Here is a 15,854-nt window from a genome sequence, read left to right as displayed (position 1 = left end):
GCAGTCTACTGTAACCAGCCGAAGAAGTGCAACTATAGTATTTATTTTATTATTTAAAAAAAAGCTAATTTAATTTCCATGTTTATTTAATTATTCTGTTTCACCAGTACTTGTTTTAAGACAGATAATTTAAGATAATTTAAGAGGTCATGGTAAGTCAGTGTTGGAGGAAATATTCAGATCTTGTACACTGAAAAAAATTTGTTTAAACTTAATTTGATATGTGTTTCCGCCGACCACAACCTGAACCAAACCAGAACCGAGAGAGGCATTACTGTCAGGAAAGCACTATTCGATGGGGGAACACATTTTGCACTGCCAGCCTTCACTAGTTTCACCATCTTGCTCTCATCTGCTGAAATGATATCCAAGTTGTCATCTACCATCTGCCTGATTTCATGAGAATGAAGCATTAACTATTGCAAAAAATGTCTGCATTGCAACTTTTCTGGTTTTACAAAGTCCATCATGTTTAGTTTGGTTGATCTGACAATGAAAATGTAGGATTTTTTTCCAGACAGAATTACAAATCACAGCATTAAAAATTGATTTACCTGGGAGGTTGCAGAAGCTTAAATTCTCATTTCCAGCAAAAAGCAGAATTGCTTGCGCAGGCGGCACACAGAGGAGCTCAATTAGAGCGCCCTGATCAGCTCTCTGAAATGATTCAGAGATGGAAACGGATTTGTCGCCCGCAGTAAACGTAACCAGAAAGCTGTGAGTTTTTAAAAGCAGAGACAATTTAGTCACACATCTGCTCCTCAGATCTCCAGGCTGCTGCTGGCCCACTTTCACGTCCCTGTAGCTGCATCATGAACGTACTGAACAAAAACTACAAATATTGCACTTGCTGCTGGATAGTGAGTGAGAGGAGGAGGAGTTGCTGTTTTTTTGCACAAAAATGATCACCATAACAACATAAGTAGGTGGTATATGATCGTCTACTGTAGATTAGTTCTCTGTTTATTTGCTTTCGACTGATGCATGTACAGTACAGTACATATGGACTGTTTAATTAGTATAATTACTCAGGCAGGTGGAGGCTATATTCAGCGCAGCTTATTTGCTCAGAAATGTTAATTTAGCTCTTGAATGGAAATGAAAACCAGGCAGTGTTTACTCTGCATGGTAGGGTTGAGTTGAATGGGATGACTTTCTAAAACGCCTTTCTAGGTAAACATGTCTTTTGGACGATGACTTTGAATGGGTGAGATGCATTTTAATGAAGTTATTTATTTCGTAAAACCTCATCCATTATGTTGTTAAATTTTCAACTTTGGGATTTAAAATCTATATTTCATGTGTCCCTGTTCTCCACCATCTCTCTTGGATGTTGCAGCGAGCTGAATTTCAATCAGTCCTCGTAGCGGGATTTCATAATGACCTTATTATTATTGCATTCAAAGAAAAACCCTTTTCATGTTTAAACAAAGCTGTTGCCGGTTTGTGCGGGACAAATATGGGACTGACGCAGATTGGCCTTTATTGTCTCTCTGAAAGCATAATGAGATCTTTGGGATCTCGGTGGACGGTGCCGGAGGAAATTTGAAACAGCAAACAGTCGAGCCTGGAAAGCTCTTTGTCTGTCGGGTTTTTAATGAATGTGTCAGTAACAAAAGAGAAAATTACCTCATAGGCTCGTGTACATCTGGGACTCGAAGCTTATGAGGTAAAAGAGAGCAAACAGTTTTAGGATGTTCCACAGGTTGGTTGTATTTCCATTAAGTCTTACAAAACACAAATACCTTTATGTAATGGCACTGAAACATAAAACTCAATTATTTTAACTTATTGATGTATAATGAACTCATATGCTTAAATAATATAAAATATCACACAGTTACACATCTCTGTTATACAGAAAAGAGCCTTTTAGATGGAAACATCTACAGGTTTTGTGCTTCAACAATCAAAAGGATCAGTCTGACCGCTCGGTGTCATGTCACTATCAGATTTCTGACGCATACATCCCGTCTTTCTCTCTCTCTTTATTACAGTGATTCATGTTTCAAACATGTCATTATATTTTCCACTGATCTATTGACTGATCCCCGGTAGATATCCTCTTCCGTTCTAGATTCGACTTCTTTATAAAACTACTAAAATATTGTAATATAATTTAAAGATATAAAGTCTATGATCAAAATGTTAAATATACCAATAAGAGTACACTCTAACAAAAACTTATATGGTTAAAAAAAAATCAAGCAAAGTTTTGCATCAGCGTCTAATGAAATCACGTGAATCGAGCGCGCTACATTGAGTTTACAGTAATTAGCTTCTCCTCTACAATCAAAGGCATTTTTAAGAAGCGCTTACTTAATAACTGATAGCAAAACACAAGTTTTGGTTCTAATTTAATGGCATTGTAGACCGCGTAAATAATAGGCGTAGCTGCCGTGATGTCTCTTGTTGGTCTGTGGACTCCCATTTTGAAGCCGCGATTTTTGCATTTTGACCATTGCCATCTTGGATTTTTGGAGCCAGAAGTGACCATATTTGGACAAAAGTTTGGAGCTGTGGAGGATCGAGGGATGGATCTGACTCAAAGGGTGAGTATTTCTATTTAATTTCTCTTTATGTTGATGTCCTATTTGTAGTATTTTCATTTTCTGTTCTTTTTGTGTCTAGTTAGTTTGACATCAAAAAGAGGATTTTGCTAATGATGAAGGTAGAAGAACCGTGAGCTCTGTTATGTTAACATGTTTGAGAAAATACAAATATGACTGAATGTTTTGCAACCAGTACATCTTTCAAAGTTTTAGCAACTTGAGTAAATTTCAGTAAATCTGTATAATTTACTGAAATTTACTCAAGTTGCTAAAACTTTGAAAGATTAATTTAGTTAAACTTGCCATTTTAAAGTTGCAACAACTTTTAAGTCAACTTGTCAAATTTTAAGATGTATGATAAATGGTGTAATTTTGCATTAAAAAAAAGCCTTACAAACTTGCATCTTTTCTTTAAAAATCAGTGATAAAATAAATACAAAATAAAGCCACTGCAGGTTGTATGCCCCTCCCCGAATCCAAAGGAAAAACATTCTGCTGATGGCAAACTGGTCAGGCATTTTTGCATTTAAACATGTTAACAAAACAGAACTCACACATCTCCTAATATTAAAAATCCTCCTTTTGATGATCAAGTGAAGTCAGACTAACTTGATTGACTGAAGTTGCTAACAGTTAGAAAGAACAAGATAATTCCACTTGTCATTTTTAAGTTACAGCAACTTCACAAAGTAAAACCGGCTATATTTGGGAGTAGACTTGACAATTAAATACAAAATAAACACAAAATAAGATCAGTAGTTGTATTTACTTCTCTTTTTTAAGCCATCGGTTTCCAAGATTATTTTAAGTAAGATCAGCTTGCCAGATTTTACAGCGTACTTCCTCAGCTATGAGGTAAACCTGTCCACGCCCTGACAACCAGCGAGGTATGATCAGGTACAATAGCAATAGTTTGCCCCGTGCATGATGATGTCACTTCCTTTTTTGCCCCCACCGTCCTATAAAAGCGGGCGCTGTTGCGGCGAGGTGTCGGTGGAGAGACCGGAGAGGACGGAGGCTGCCGGGTCACCGTTGCTGCTCCCGCTGCGGGAAATTTAGCTCTCCAGAAATACCGAAAGGCGTCCAAGTTTAGTTCAGGATGCGTCCGTAAACCCACCGACTGTCCTCAAAGGAGTAAAAAAAATCACACCTTTAGGTACAAGCTGCGCTATTTTTCTATTCCTGGAGAGCTTAATGCGCCTCGTTTCCAAACATGATCGGGAGAGGACTGTTCGTTTTGACATTTCTGTCCAGCTGCGGTAAGGACGTGCTCGTTGAAGTTGAGTGACATCATGCTGTAGATAGACACAGTTTGTTGAGAGAAAAAGCTGCATTAAGAGCTGGCGGGTTCAGCACCAAGGACAGCGACACACACCGCGTTTAATTGCGGCGGAAGATGGAGTGATTCACCTGCACCTTTGGCACATTTAGTCCCCTGTTACCGACACTGTGTTTTAGTAACAGGGAGAATAACATTAGAGCTTTAGGGAATATCAGAATAATCACAATAATTCATCTTTTCTTTCTTTTTTTCCTGCAGTTCTGTCATTGCCAGTGACTTCAAGTCAGCTGGAGAATGAGGACGTAAAGGTAAAGATTTTGTGATTTTTTTTTAGCAGACTTTGCGATGTACTTTGCACTAATATGACTACTATTGCATGTAAACCATTAGAGTCCTCCTTTTGCAACATTTCATAGGCAAGCATTTATTAGAAATACTTAATCTAATCATTTTTAACTCACTTAACCCTTTGAGACCTGGATCGACATCACTTTTTCTTGTGCAGCATTCAGACACCTTTTGCAAACTAAAACATGGAGGGTAACGGCAGCGAGCAATCTGGCAAGAAATGTCACACAGACTGCAAGAAATCAATAAATTTTGAAAAAAAAAAGACCAGATTTTTTTATTTAAAAAAGCACAAATGTCCAGAAACTATCTTCGAATTATTTTAATTACATATTTAAAATTAAGTTACAAAAAAAATCTTTTTTTTCTCCAATTTTCAGGTTTTTTTTTTTTTTGGTTTTTTTGAGGGGTGTGTGGGGGATTTCTTGTTTCTTGTTATTTTGTTTTGTTTTGTTTTGTTTTGTTTTTTTACCTTTCTTTCTTTCTTTCTTTTTTTCTTTCTTTGATTTCTCATCTTGATGAGAGGGAGAGAGAGAAGGAGGGGTAGTTTCTAGAATAGGGTTTGCAGAGATGATATGTGGTCAATGTGTGAAAGAGAAATTGGAGTTGTGATATTAGACTGGGTATCATTCAAAGATCTGGCAGCTAGAAAAGAGAAAAAAAGAGTGGAAAAATCATCAGGCATGTGGGATTGGCTTGACATTGAAAGCACAATATGAGCTGAAATGATTTTGATCTCTCATCTGAGAGTTTCACATCTTTGAATTAGTGGGTGAGTTAGCACAAAAGCTGCATTCAGAGAGCAGCAGATGAATTTTAATTTATAAAACTGCTGTGTAAATTTATTCCCTCATACCAAGTGAAAAGTGGAAGAGTGTTTTTATCAGAACATCGCTCAGCCTGATTGTAGTAGCCTCCTACCAGAGCTGACAATTAAAACAATGAACTTCTTTGGTGCTGTGATCATATCAGTGATGTTTGCGCTGTGTGTGTCTGCAGGTGATGAAATGCATTGTGGAGACGTTGGCAGATGTGCTCTCGTGGCCCCACCCCATGCCTGTCAGTCAGGAGTGTTTGGTCACACTGAAGACAGGTGAGCCCCACCCAAAAGACGACAGATAAAATGTAGTCTTGCAGTATTTTTTGATCAAATGCCATAATTCCCGTAATGTTAATGTAATTTTGGGAATATTAATACCTTCACATATATAATTTTTCAAAGTTTATTTAAATAATGTTTATTTTTTACATGGACGAGAAAGGTGACATGGTTTTCTAAATGTTGAGTGTTTTTGGCCATTTTTGGTCATGGGACTCACCTAAAACGGTTCAATACAAAATTGTATCACAATGAGACCCAGAAAAGACAACATCCAAGGTATATCACAATGATGAGATAACCAAAATTCCAGCCAATATTAAGTCTCATATCACAGCATTCTTAATAATCAGTACACTGCAATGTGTCTTTCCAGAAATCATGACCCGGTTACTCAAAATAATGCACAGACCTTGTTGTGAGCAGTTTCATGTAGGAACTATTTTCTTTCAACCAAACTGCATCCACCAACCGTATCACCGCGCAGAAGGAAGAGTGCATCTACACATGAAGAAGAAGCTGCTCACAACAAGGTCTGTGAATTATCTTGAGTCACCGGGTCATGATTTCTGGAGAGAGACATTGCTGTTGAACTTTTCAAATGTATTTATTGATGCTTTGAGCACCACAAGCTGAGTGCCATCTAGTACCATTATATTTGAGAAAAGGCAGACAACTCTACGGAGGGTATCTCCAACACTCTGCAGCTCGCACCAAAACAATCTAGACTGATAAATGGCACTAAAGTAAGAGGAAAAAAAATATCATTTTAGAGTGATTTATCTCTTTAATGTCTGCAACATTTTAAATTAACTACTGAAATAAGGTGAAGTATCTGCATATTTGAGGGAGGACAATGTTTCAGGTTACTGTTTTATATTCAGATCCTTTGTAAAGTTTAATCTTAGAGTGTATATAGGAAGTACAATGATTGTTGATTATGTAATATGAATTCTTTTTAAAATTCTGCACCCTGCAAGGATTTTGTATTTGGTCAAGACTTTTTTAAAGCTACCTCAACAGATCTAAAAAAAATTGGTCTATATATTTATATACTGACCATATTCATCATTAATATCAACACCATCCCATAAATGAGAACCTTTCCTAAAGCTCTTAGTGGAGCACCGCCGCCTCTCTGGGAGAACCAATAAGACCTCTCCTTTTTATCGAGAGCACTATAAAAAGAGGTTAATGGATTGATGCAATGGTTTCTGGGTAAAAACCCGGCGGGGTCACTAGCACTGAGTAAAGACAATTTGGTTACATAACCGGTGTATTACCTTGAAGCTGTCCTCCTTGTACAAAAATCAATCAGAGCGTTACTCACCGAGTACTGAGAGCGGGAAACTAAACACCACCAGAGGGAGGGAGGGAGAGGAGAGGGGGAGGAAAAGGGAGTCAGAGTCAGGGAGAGAGAAAAAAGAAAGATCACAGAGTGAAATCAGAGCGCTGTACAGTGGTCGTCTCTTTGTGCTGGCTGCGTACAGTATGCAGTGGCGCTTGTGGGTCAGCAGAAAGTCCGGCCGCTCACTGCTGCTGCAATTCACTCGGAGAGTCTCTGTGGGCCAAATGATTAATTGTGCTCTTGCTTTGAAAGCAGTAAATTTCAGGGCAATTAACTCTGACGAACCACTGAAGTGAAGTTGCTGAGTCCTGTGAAAAAGTGAAGGGGAAAGACTTATACCTGTGTTTTACCTCCTGTTTGTTCTTTTCTTTCCTGAGTGAGGTATTTAACCCTTTTGAAAACCTGAATTAACCTCACTTTTCTTGTATCTAAACCCTCAAAATCTGGGCAAATTGGCTTGCTTTCTTTTGAAAACATAGGGGGAAAAAAAAGGCAATGAGCAATTTGACAAGAACTTTTCCGTAAATTACAAGAAATCAGTAGCTATGGAAAATATATATTTTTACAGATAGAGACACATGTCCAAAACACTTTATCTATTATTGTTACAGAACTGAGGTCATGTTTGATTTTTTAAAAATCTTTTTTTGTTTAATTTTGAGGTAAATTGTGTGTACTTTTTACATTTTTTGTTTATTTTTTCAGGTCATTTCCTTATTTATTTATTTATTTATTTATTAACTTTTTCTTAATTTATTTTTTATCTTAATTTATTTTCTTCTAATTTTTAAGGATTTTTTTGTTCTTTTTTACTTTTTTCTCTGTTTTTTGGGTGATTTCTTTAGTTGCTCATCATCCTTTTTTCCATGTTTTTAAAAGAAATCAAGCCAATTTGCTCGAATTTCAAAGGATTAACTACTCATCTGCCTGCGTTTCAATATGTGTTTCTATCTTTATATGTGTTACGCAGATGACAGGCTTGTTTCTATCCTTCGCCATCACAACTTTCTGAAGGAGCTGCAGGAGATTGCTGTTCAAGGTGAGTCACTTCCATATGAAGTCAAGATATGGCATCAAGAGAAAGCTTGACTAACTCAGTCCAATTTTAGGTGGTCAGGAGCGAGTTCAGCTGCAGAGAGATGCTGGTGCACCTGAATCAACGACACAAACTCCTCGACTGACCTCGGATGATATTGCTGGTAAGACCCTCAGATTTGTACCTTTCTGAACTGTCATGCTGTTTATTTCTTATCACAGATCAGTCGCTTCCATTCTCAGGAATATTTCTAATCGAGATTTTAAAATGCGCCGGCTGTCAAAATGATGTATCACTTCCATTACTTCTCATCGTAAGATGTCAGCAAACATAGCTGACAAACAGAGGAGATGTGCTGAGGTGAAATTAAACTCTGCTGATGCTCTCTGTGGATGCACACGAGGTCCTTCCACCTGACAGCACACCTGGCTTTTAGAAGTCAGTGCCAGACTCCCTGTAAAGCACACAGTGGACGAGTAGCAATGCAAGAACAAGCACAGCATACTGACAAAAAAATCTGCCAAATAAGGTTTACCATCCCTCTGTATGTGCTCTAAAAGAGAGCATTAAAGTAAAAGTGCTTATTTTTGCCACTGACATGCTCAGATTATTTTAAGAGTCTGACAGCATTATGGGAAGGATCTCCTAAAGAGATAGACTTTTTGTGAAAAAAAAAAAAAAAAAAGTAAGATCCTTTATGTTTTACCAGAAACAGCCCTGAAATCGGTATCACCAAACCCACCAGACTCCTTTTAAATAGACAGCAATTTTAGTGTGTAAAGAAGCTGCATATTTTCACATCCAACCGAGTGAATTAAGGGTTTAATTCAACCAAATTAGAGTTGGCGATTGTTGGAATGGTGGAAAAACAAACCAAGGTGGCTTTCGTAAGTTTTCTTTTTTATCTGTTGACTTTGAATAAAGCATTTTTTACAATGATTAAGTTACTTTTTTGTGATGCACGCACGCACGCACGTACGCACACACACGCACATGCACACACATACACACACTCACACATACATATGCATACACACAAACACACATACCAATATCCTTACATACATAGAGCACACTTACACCTACATAACACGTGCATATACACAAACATACATATGCATACTCACATATAATTAATTAATTAAATGATAAAATTGCTAATTATTTGAATGGACTGGTGGGTTTGACGATTGAGCAATTTTGGGGCTGTTTCTGGTTAAACAAAAATGATCTTACCCTTTAACAAAAAGGTCTATATCTGCATGGATTCTTTTAGCAATCTTGTCATACAGAGAGTAATATTATATAGTCTTGTCAGACATTTATAACAAAAATATGAGCCTGTTAATGGCAAAAACAAACACTTTTAGTGGACGCATATTGCTGCCTGTTGTGTCGTCGCAGCTGGCTACAGCTCTAAATTTTTAAATTTATTTGATGTGCAGAAAGCTACAAAGCAACTCTTCAGCTACAAAGCAACTCTTCAGCATGGTGGTAAATGCTTTGTTTTGAAAGGATATTGACTTATGTGGGCATTCACATAAATCCAAACAGTAACAATAGCTTTGCCTGCTATTATGAGTTAGGGTGCAACTAACAGTGATTTCTATTGTATATTAATCTGATTACTTTCTCAAGAAATCAATAGTGTTCTTTTAAAATATTAAGAATGTGTGTGGAAAAAAAGGGGGCCATTAAAATTTCCCAGAGCCTAAGATGGGGTCTTTATGTGTTGTCACTAATAACGATTCAAAACAGAGTTAAATGTCAAACATTTACGTTTTAGCAGCTTTAACCATCAAACATTTGATTTTAAAAATTGACATAAAATTCTATAAATTAATTGGATAACCATTTAAATGTCTCAGTTGTAATATTAGCACCACCGTCCTGTTAGATTTTGAATAAGTAAAAGCAGAAAAATATGGTCAATGAGTTATCCTTAAGGGGATTTAGTGAAAAATTACAAAGTCCGACTCATTTAAGCATCATGTGATGCATGATTTTATTATTGTCATGCAAACTCTGACACACTGACCTGGCCTATTAAGCAAAAGCACACAAATTTGACAGTTACGACACAAAATTACCCCCACACTAAACTGTTGTGCTTTTGTGTAAGCACTTTGAACATCACGGGAAAATCAATGTCCTCTAGTAAATTAAATCCCTGCCCCTCCCTGTTTACAGATCGATCCATGTTGGAGGCTTTAGGAGGCCCTGGTGAACGATCCATCCTGTCCCCAAAGAGAAGGACAGGAAACAGAGACGGAGAGGGGGAAAAAGATGAGAGCCTGGGAGACGGAGAGTCACAGGAGGACAGTGACATTGTTGACGAGGTGCAAGTGAAGAGGGAAAATGATGAGATCCCAGGAAGTCATGCCTCTGAGTCTGTGGATGAGTGGAGGAAGGGCGAGGCTGAAAAGAGAGAGGAAGAGGACGAAGGGTATGGACAGAAGAGAGCAAAATCAGAGGAGGAACATATGATCAAGGATAAGAAGGGTTAGTTATTTTTTTATGTGTGTCTGTATTTAATATGTAGTTCATCTTCATGACATTTAAAGAAAATACAAAAAGAGAAAACAAAAAACAAAAAGATGACAGGAGACATGCATACTCCGATTTAAAACTTGACATTTTAAGAAATAGCCTGAATTATATCCAAGCAAATTCAAATAGCAAAATCTTAAAGGTACAGTTCACCCCCAAAATAATAAAAACATTTTTCCCCTTACTTGTAATACTATTGATCCAAATATTTTTGATGTGAGATGTTGAGTGTTGAAACATTGTCCATAGAGATGTCTTCCTTCCCTCTAATATAACAGCACTAGGCTTGTGGTGCTTAAAACACCAAAAAAATACATTAAAAAACTCAACAGCAATATATCTTTCTGGAAAACATGACCCCGTTACTTAACATAATACACAGACTTTACTGTGAGCAGTTTCATGAAGGAACTATTTCCTTTGACTACAAATTGCAACTGTATCACAGTACAGAAGGAACAAGGACAAGAGGCTCGTGCTCATTTCAACGCGCGATTGAAACATATTTTTTAGTGCTGCTTGATCTCAGCTTTTGATGCTGTAGATATCAGAGTCATGACTGAAAGGCTAAGACAGTCTGTGGGCCTCTGTGGGAGTGACCTGGATTGCTTTTTACTCTTAAGTTTCCAATGGGAGTTTCTCTGTTTCACTTGGTTCCTCCCGGTCTGATACTGCTGCTTTATCCTGTGGTGTACCTCAGGGCTCCGTCTTAGGTCCTTTATTATTTGCTTTATATATGCTTCCAATTCCATGTAGTGAATTGGTAAAAAAATGGTAGAAGTAAATGTAATCAATATCCTGCCACTGTTAAAGAAATGTTAAATATGTCTCAAAAATGGGCTGGGCTGGGAGGGGGATTGAGAAATGCCCAGTCACCCAATCGTGCCCCCTCTCGATCCACAGCACCTCCATACCCCCCTTACAAAGTAGTCGGCTGGTGAGAGGACAGTTACGGGGCAGCAACAGTTATGGGGTAGCGACATGTAGAATTTTAATACTTTATACTCAAATGTCAAGAGTTGGACCTTAATCAATCAACAACATGACTATTCATACATATTGCTTTTCAACTGAAAAAACTGGTTTGGTTTGGTTTTTTTTTGTTTGTTTTTTTTAACACTTTTTGAATTCTACTTATATAAAAGATGCCATACCAAATAAGTTAATTATTATTATTATGAATCATATTACTTGGCTGAGCATGTTAGCAGGCTCAGCAGTGGTGCTGGGTGAGCAAGCAGTAGATGCACACTTCCTTCCGCATGCCAATACAGTTTTTGGGTGTAATTTGGTAGATAGAAAATATTTCCCACATGAAACTGCTAACAACAAGGTTTGTGGATTATTTTGAGTAACTGGGGTCATGATGTCTGGAAAGAGACTTTGTTGTTGAGTTTTTCAACTATATTTTTCTGCCGCTTTGAGCTCCAAAGGACAAGTGCCGTCTAGTTCCATTATATCAGAGAGAAGGCAGACATCTCTACACTGATATCTCCACAATTCGGGTTGAACTGTCCCTTTAAGATTGGGAGAGTGCATTGCTTTTCAGATGAAACCGCCTGCCACCACAGGACTGGTTGATTGATGGAAGTGCTTCCATCTACATGATGAAATCAGCCCCCCGACAGGGGAGCGCGGCCAACATGGCTGGCATACTGACAGCGAAGCAACAGAAATGATTAAAAGTCTCCATGTCCTAGAATTCAAATGAGCTGGTGTGCACGGTTACAGCTGGAGTCATTCACCGTAATCTCCATCCTTAGATCAAGACTGCAATCAAGATTTGATCTTATCTCCACACATTTCAACAGATTAGCAGAGAAATGATTTTTTTCTGCGCTAAAATGGCAAAATACAATGAAATACCTTTTGTATAAAAGAGACCCTCCGCCAAGTCATCCGATAGCTCCAGCCATGCTGTTAATTCCCATAAAGCACAGCTAGCAGCACAGGGGCAGAGCTGCCAGCTGGCAAGAAATATTTCATTACAAGAAGTGGAAACTTGCTGATGGTGGAGATTATTCTGACGGTGGTCTGGTCGAGGTGTTTCAGTAAGAAAACAGGACAAATCTCATTCTTTTTTCTTTATTTTTCACACTCCCAGGTGCTGAACCCAGGCACAAATCAAAAGAGAAGAAGTTTGACAGAGAAGATGATGGGGACAAAGACAAGAAAAGTCCATTTTTCTCACACAGGCCTAAGCCAAAAGACGCACAGGAGGAAGAGGAGGAAGAGGAGGATGAAGGGGAGATAAAGAGAGAGAGTAGGGAGAGCCCAAAGCATTGGACCAAGAGGGGAAAGGTGCTGCCAATAAAGAAGAAAGCGACGCAGCAACTCAGCAGTCAGCATGAAGTGCCACATCATTCAAAAGAGGACACTGAGGAAGAAGAGAAGAAGAAGAGAAATACGCAGAGGAGTCCGGAGGAGAAGGAGCTGCAGATGATCGCTAGAAGGGGGCCCGAGGAGAGGAGGGGATTGGAGGAAGAGGGGAGCGGCAGCCGGAAGTCAGAGGTGAGATTTTCATCCCTTTATCTCCCAACAAGTGTTGTCACTTTGTGAGAATAGTACTGCATTGGGGAAACGACTTTAATCACAGTTAGATGGGAAAAATGACACTTTTATGTCTGTACGCCAAATATGAAGCAAGGAAATTGTCTTGCACACAGCCTCTCATAAAACTGCGAAATGTTGTACTTTCAATTCATATTTTGTATCCATTAAACAAACTACAAATAGAATGTTAATAAGTTAGCTTTTGCTGCAGTGGTAGGGGGATTTTGGACAGAGACAGGGTAGCTTTTTCCCCGCTTTCAGCCTTTACATTGTACTAAACCAATTAGCTGCTGGCTTTAAGCATCACAGTTAGCATAAAGATAAGAGAGTGGTGTCTATTTTCTCCTCTAACTCTCGCCAAGTTATTGCATGAATGTACAAATGCATTTCCCAAGTTTTTATACTGTTCCCTTAAATAATGTATGAAACTATTTTATTTTCCATACAACAAACTTAACTTGTAGGCCTACTTCTTGTTGTGCTGAATTGTGGTATTTATTAACTCAAGCACAAAAACTGACAGCTTGAATCCCATAAAGATAGAAAATTGTGCAGCTGCTGCTTGGTAACACATTGTACCATTTAGACGGTGCTGGTCTGAATGGCCTGAAACTGTTACATATTTGTCCTAACAATGAGGCTAAATTAGGCAATTCTGGTCATAATGGGGCCTCGCTAACGGCCAAACATTAATGCATGATAGCTGCATGTGTCCAGATATTTTTAGAGCACATACATATGTCATTATTTGTGAGTATTTTTCCCCATTTGCTGTTTTCTCATTATATTTTCAGGAGCCAGAGATTGAAAGCCTGGCAGCCATCGAGTCAGAGCTTGAAAACGTTGCCCAGAAACTCCACGAGATGCGGCGAGGCTGAGAGAGAGAGGGAGAGAGGGAGATTGGTTAAAAAAGAAAAAAAAAAAAATTGACACCGCAACCTCCTCTGCCTCCTCGTCCTCCTCCGCTTTACCAGCTGCCTGGTTTCCACAGTTAGAGCATTTGAATATGTGACAAGATTTTATCTTTTGCTATTTTTTCCGGAGGACTTGCGCCACACTGCTGCAGCCTCCCTTGTGACATCTTGTCCCTCACGTAGATTAGCATACAGTAGATGCACACTGCAGCTAGACATGCATACTAAAAACATATAATATTCAGAACAGACAGCAAGGCTCCTAAAGGAAAACTCTCTGTCAGTGAAGGGTGACAGCTTGTTTTCCTTCATTCTCTCTGACAATCATCTCTCTCTCTTTTTCTGCAAAACGCCTGCTTTTCAAATTATTTTACTGCAGATTAATTCATGTGAAGGGCAGATGCAGTTACAGCGAAGCGAGGTTGTACAGTAACGGCATGTAAACATGTACAAAGCTCTTTCTGGGATGCTTACTTACTTATGGAGAGGAAGACGTAGATGCTTACTTATTATAGATAGTTGACTCGAATCAAGCCAAGGCAATAAGTGAACATTTTTAGCAGATTAATGAACTATAATTAATTTATGTAAGAAAACCAATAAATTAAAAAGTTTAACTGGAGATCTCTGTTTTGGTAAATCCTTTTAATTCATCCAAAATTAAATGAATATTTGCATAAGAGAATTAATGCAATAAACTCAGCATACTAACAAATTTACAACTGTGTAGGCATCTTAATGGACTATTTAACTGCTACAATTGATGGTTGTTGGGGTTTTTTTGCATCACTTTTATCACAATAATGAAATATTAGTAAATCAGGTGAATTACCAGAGTTAAAAATCATTCAATACTGTATAAAATATTTATATGTTGTTTATATTTTTACTCTCATAGCCCTCACTGTACCTGTCTTCTCACTGTAAAGAGACATTGATTCATATTGTAGTCTGGAGTCTTGGTTTGTGTTTGTGGGCGAAGAAGCCGAGAACATGAATCATCCCTCTGACACACAAGCTGTTTTTACAGTATATGCAAGACAATACACTTTAACCCTTAGTTCTGGCATCAGAATTGCATGATTCATTGGCTGCTACTATTAGGAAAAATGAGCCATAGTGAATCATGCAGTGCGGTATTAACAGTATTTGTATTTGGACAGTGAGGTGTTGAGCAGAAGTTAAAAAATAGGATTGAAAGGAAGTAAGAGTAGAGCGTGGGTAGAGGAGAGACTGAAAATGCAAAAGAAGTTCTGTTTCCTCTGGCAGCTGAAAACTGAAACTGTTAACAAGATCCGTGTCTATGCACAGTATGTGCTCTCCACTACCGGTCTTCAAGGAGTAGTTTGGATCTTTTGAAGTGGGTTGTATGATGTTTTATCCACAGTCAGTGTGTTACATACAGCTGGTCGCCCCCAGTTTGGAGAAGCAGGCAGGAGTTTGACACAGGCGCTGAACAATGTACTGCTGTGCATGTAAGTAGCAGCAAAATATATTTTAGCTACCAAAAACAAAAACTGATACTGGCTCAAACATCTGCAATATTTATAATGTTTTCCTCATCACATGCATCAAGCCAGAGTCCACTGACAAATTGATAATTTAACATTGATGAACACATGCTGCTGATCCACCGCTGCCTCGATCAGTTGGTTTGTGTTATTGTGCAACAAACAATTTTTTTAAAAAAAGATTTTTAGGTGGCTAGAGTAGTTTTGCTGCTGACCTCGTCCACAGCAGTACATTGCTCAACTTGCATGTCCAAACTCCAGCTGCTTCTTTAAGCTGGGGTCATATCAACAGACTTTATCTAATACACTGACTATGAATAGGTATTTTTACAAAAACATTAAAAAAACAAACTGAACCATCCCTTTAAAAACCTGAATACCAAGAGAAAAATGCATGATAAGCTAAGACTCCCTAAAAATCACAACTTCTTGAAGGTGATTTTGAATAACAAATCCATCAGAGAATTTGACACTACATAAAAATGGTTGATTTAAATTTAAAGTTGAGAAAAATCAATATCACAGTCATGTTTCATGTTATAGTTTATTGCTGGATAATTGGACACAACAGCTACTGATGTCAGTGCACAAAAATGCCCCTACAGTGTCTCAGATGTAACCACACAAGTACAGAATACCAACAATAGTTGTTACATGAATC

The 15,854-nt window shown here is 38.1% G+C and overlaps 1 protein-coding gene across 1 annotated transcript; it reads left to right on the top strand.

Annotated features, from left to right (window-relative positions):
* Window positions 1–3,527: 3,527 nt before the first annotated feature.
* Window positions 3,528–14,304, top strand: LOC121955404 (uncharacterized). Its single transcript, XM_042503349.2, has 8 exons — window positions 3,528–3,811; window positions 4,093–4,142; window positions 5,182–5,275; window positions 7,600–7,668; window positions 7,739–7,828; window positions 9,856–10,167; window positions 12,320–12,726; window positions 13,563–14,304. The coding sequence occupies exons 1-8, from the start codon at window positions 3,766–3,768 to the stop codon at window positions 13,644–13,646; spliced, it is 1,152 nt and encodes a 383-aa protein (XP_042359283.2). The 5' UTR covers window positions 3,528–3,765; the 3' UTR covers window positions 13,647–14,304.
* The last annotated feature ends 1,550 nt before the right edge of the window (window positions 14,305–15,854 follow it).

Source organism: Plectropomus leopardus, chromosome 16 (assembly GCF_026936395.1).
Source record: "Plectropomus leopardus strain MGB_pleo_1.0 chromosome 16, ASM2693639v1, whole genome shotgun sequence".
NCBI classification, from domain to species: Eukaryota; Metazoa; Chordata; class Actinopteri; order Perciformes; family Serranidae; genus Plectropomus; species Plectropomus leopardus.
This window is presented reverse-complemented; position numbering and strand designations above follow the sequence as displayed.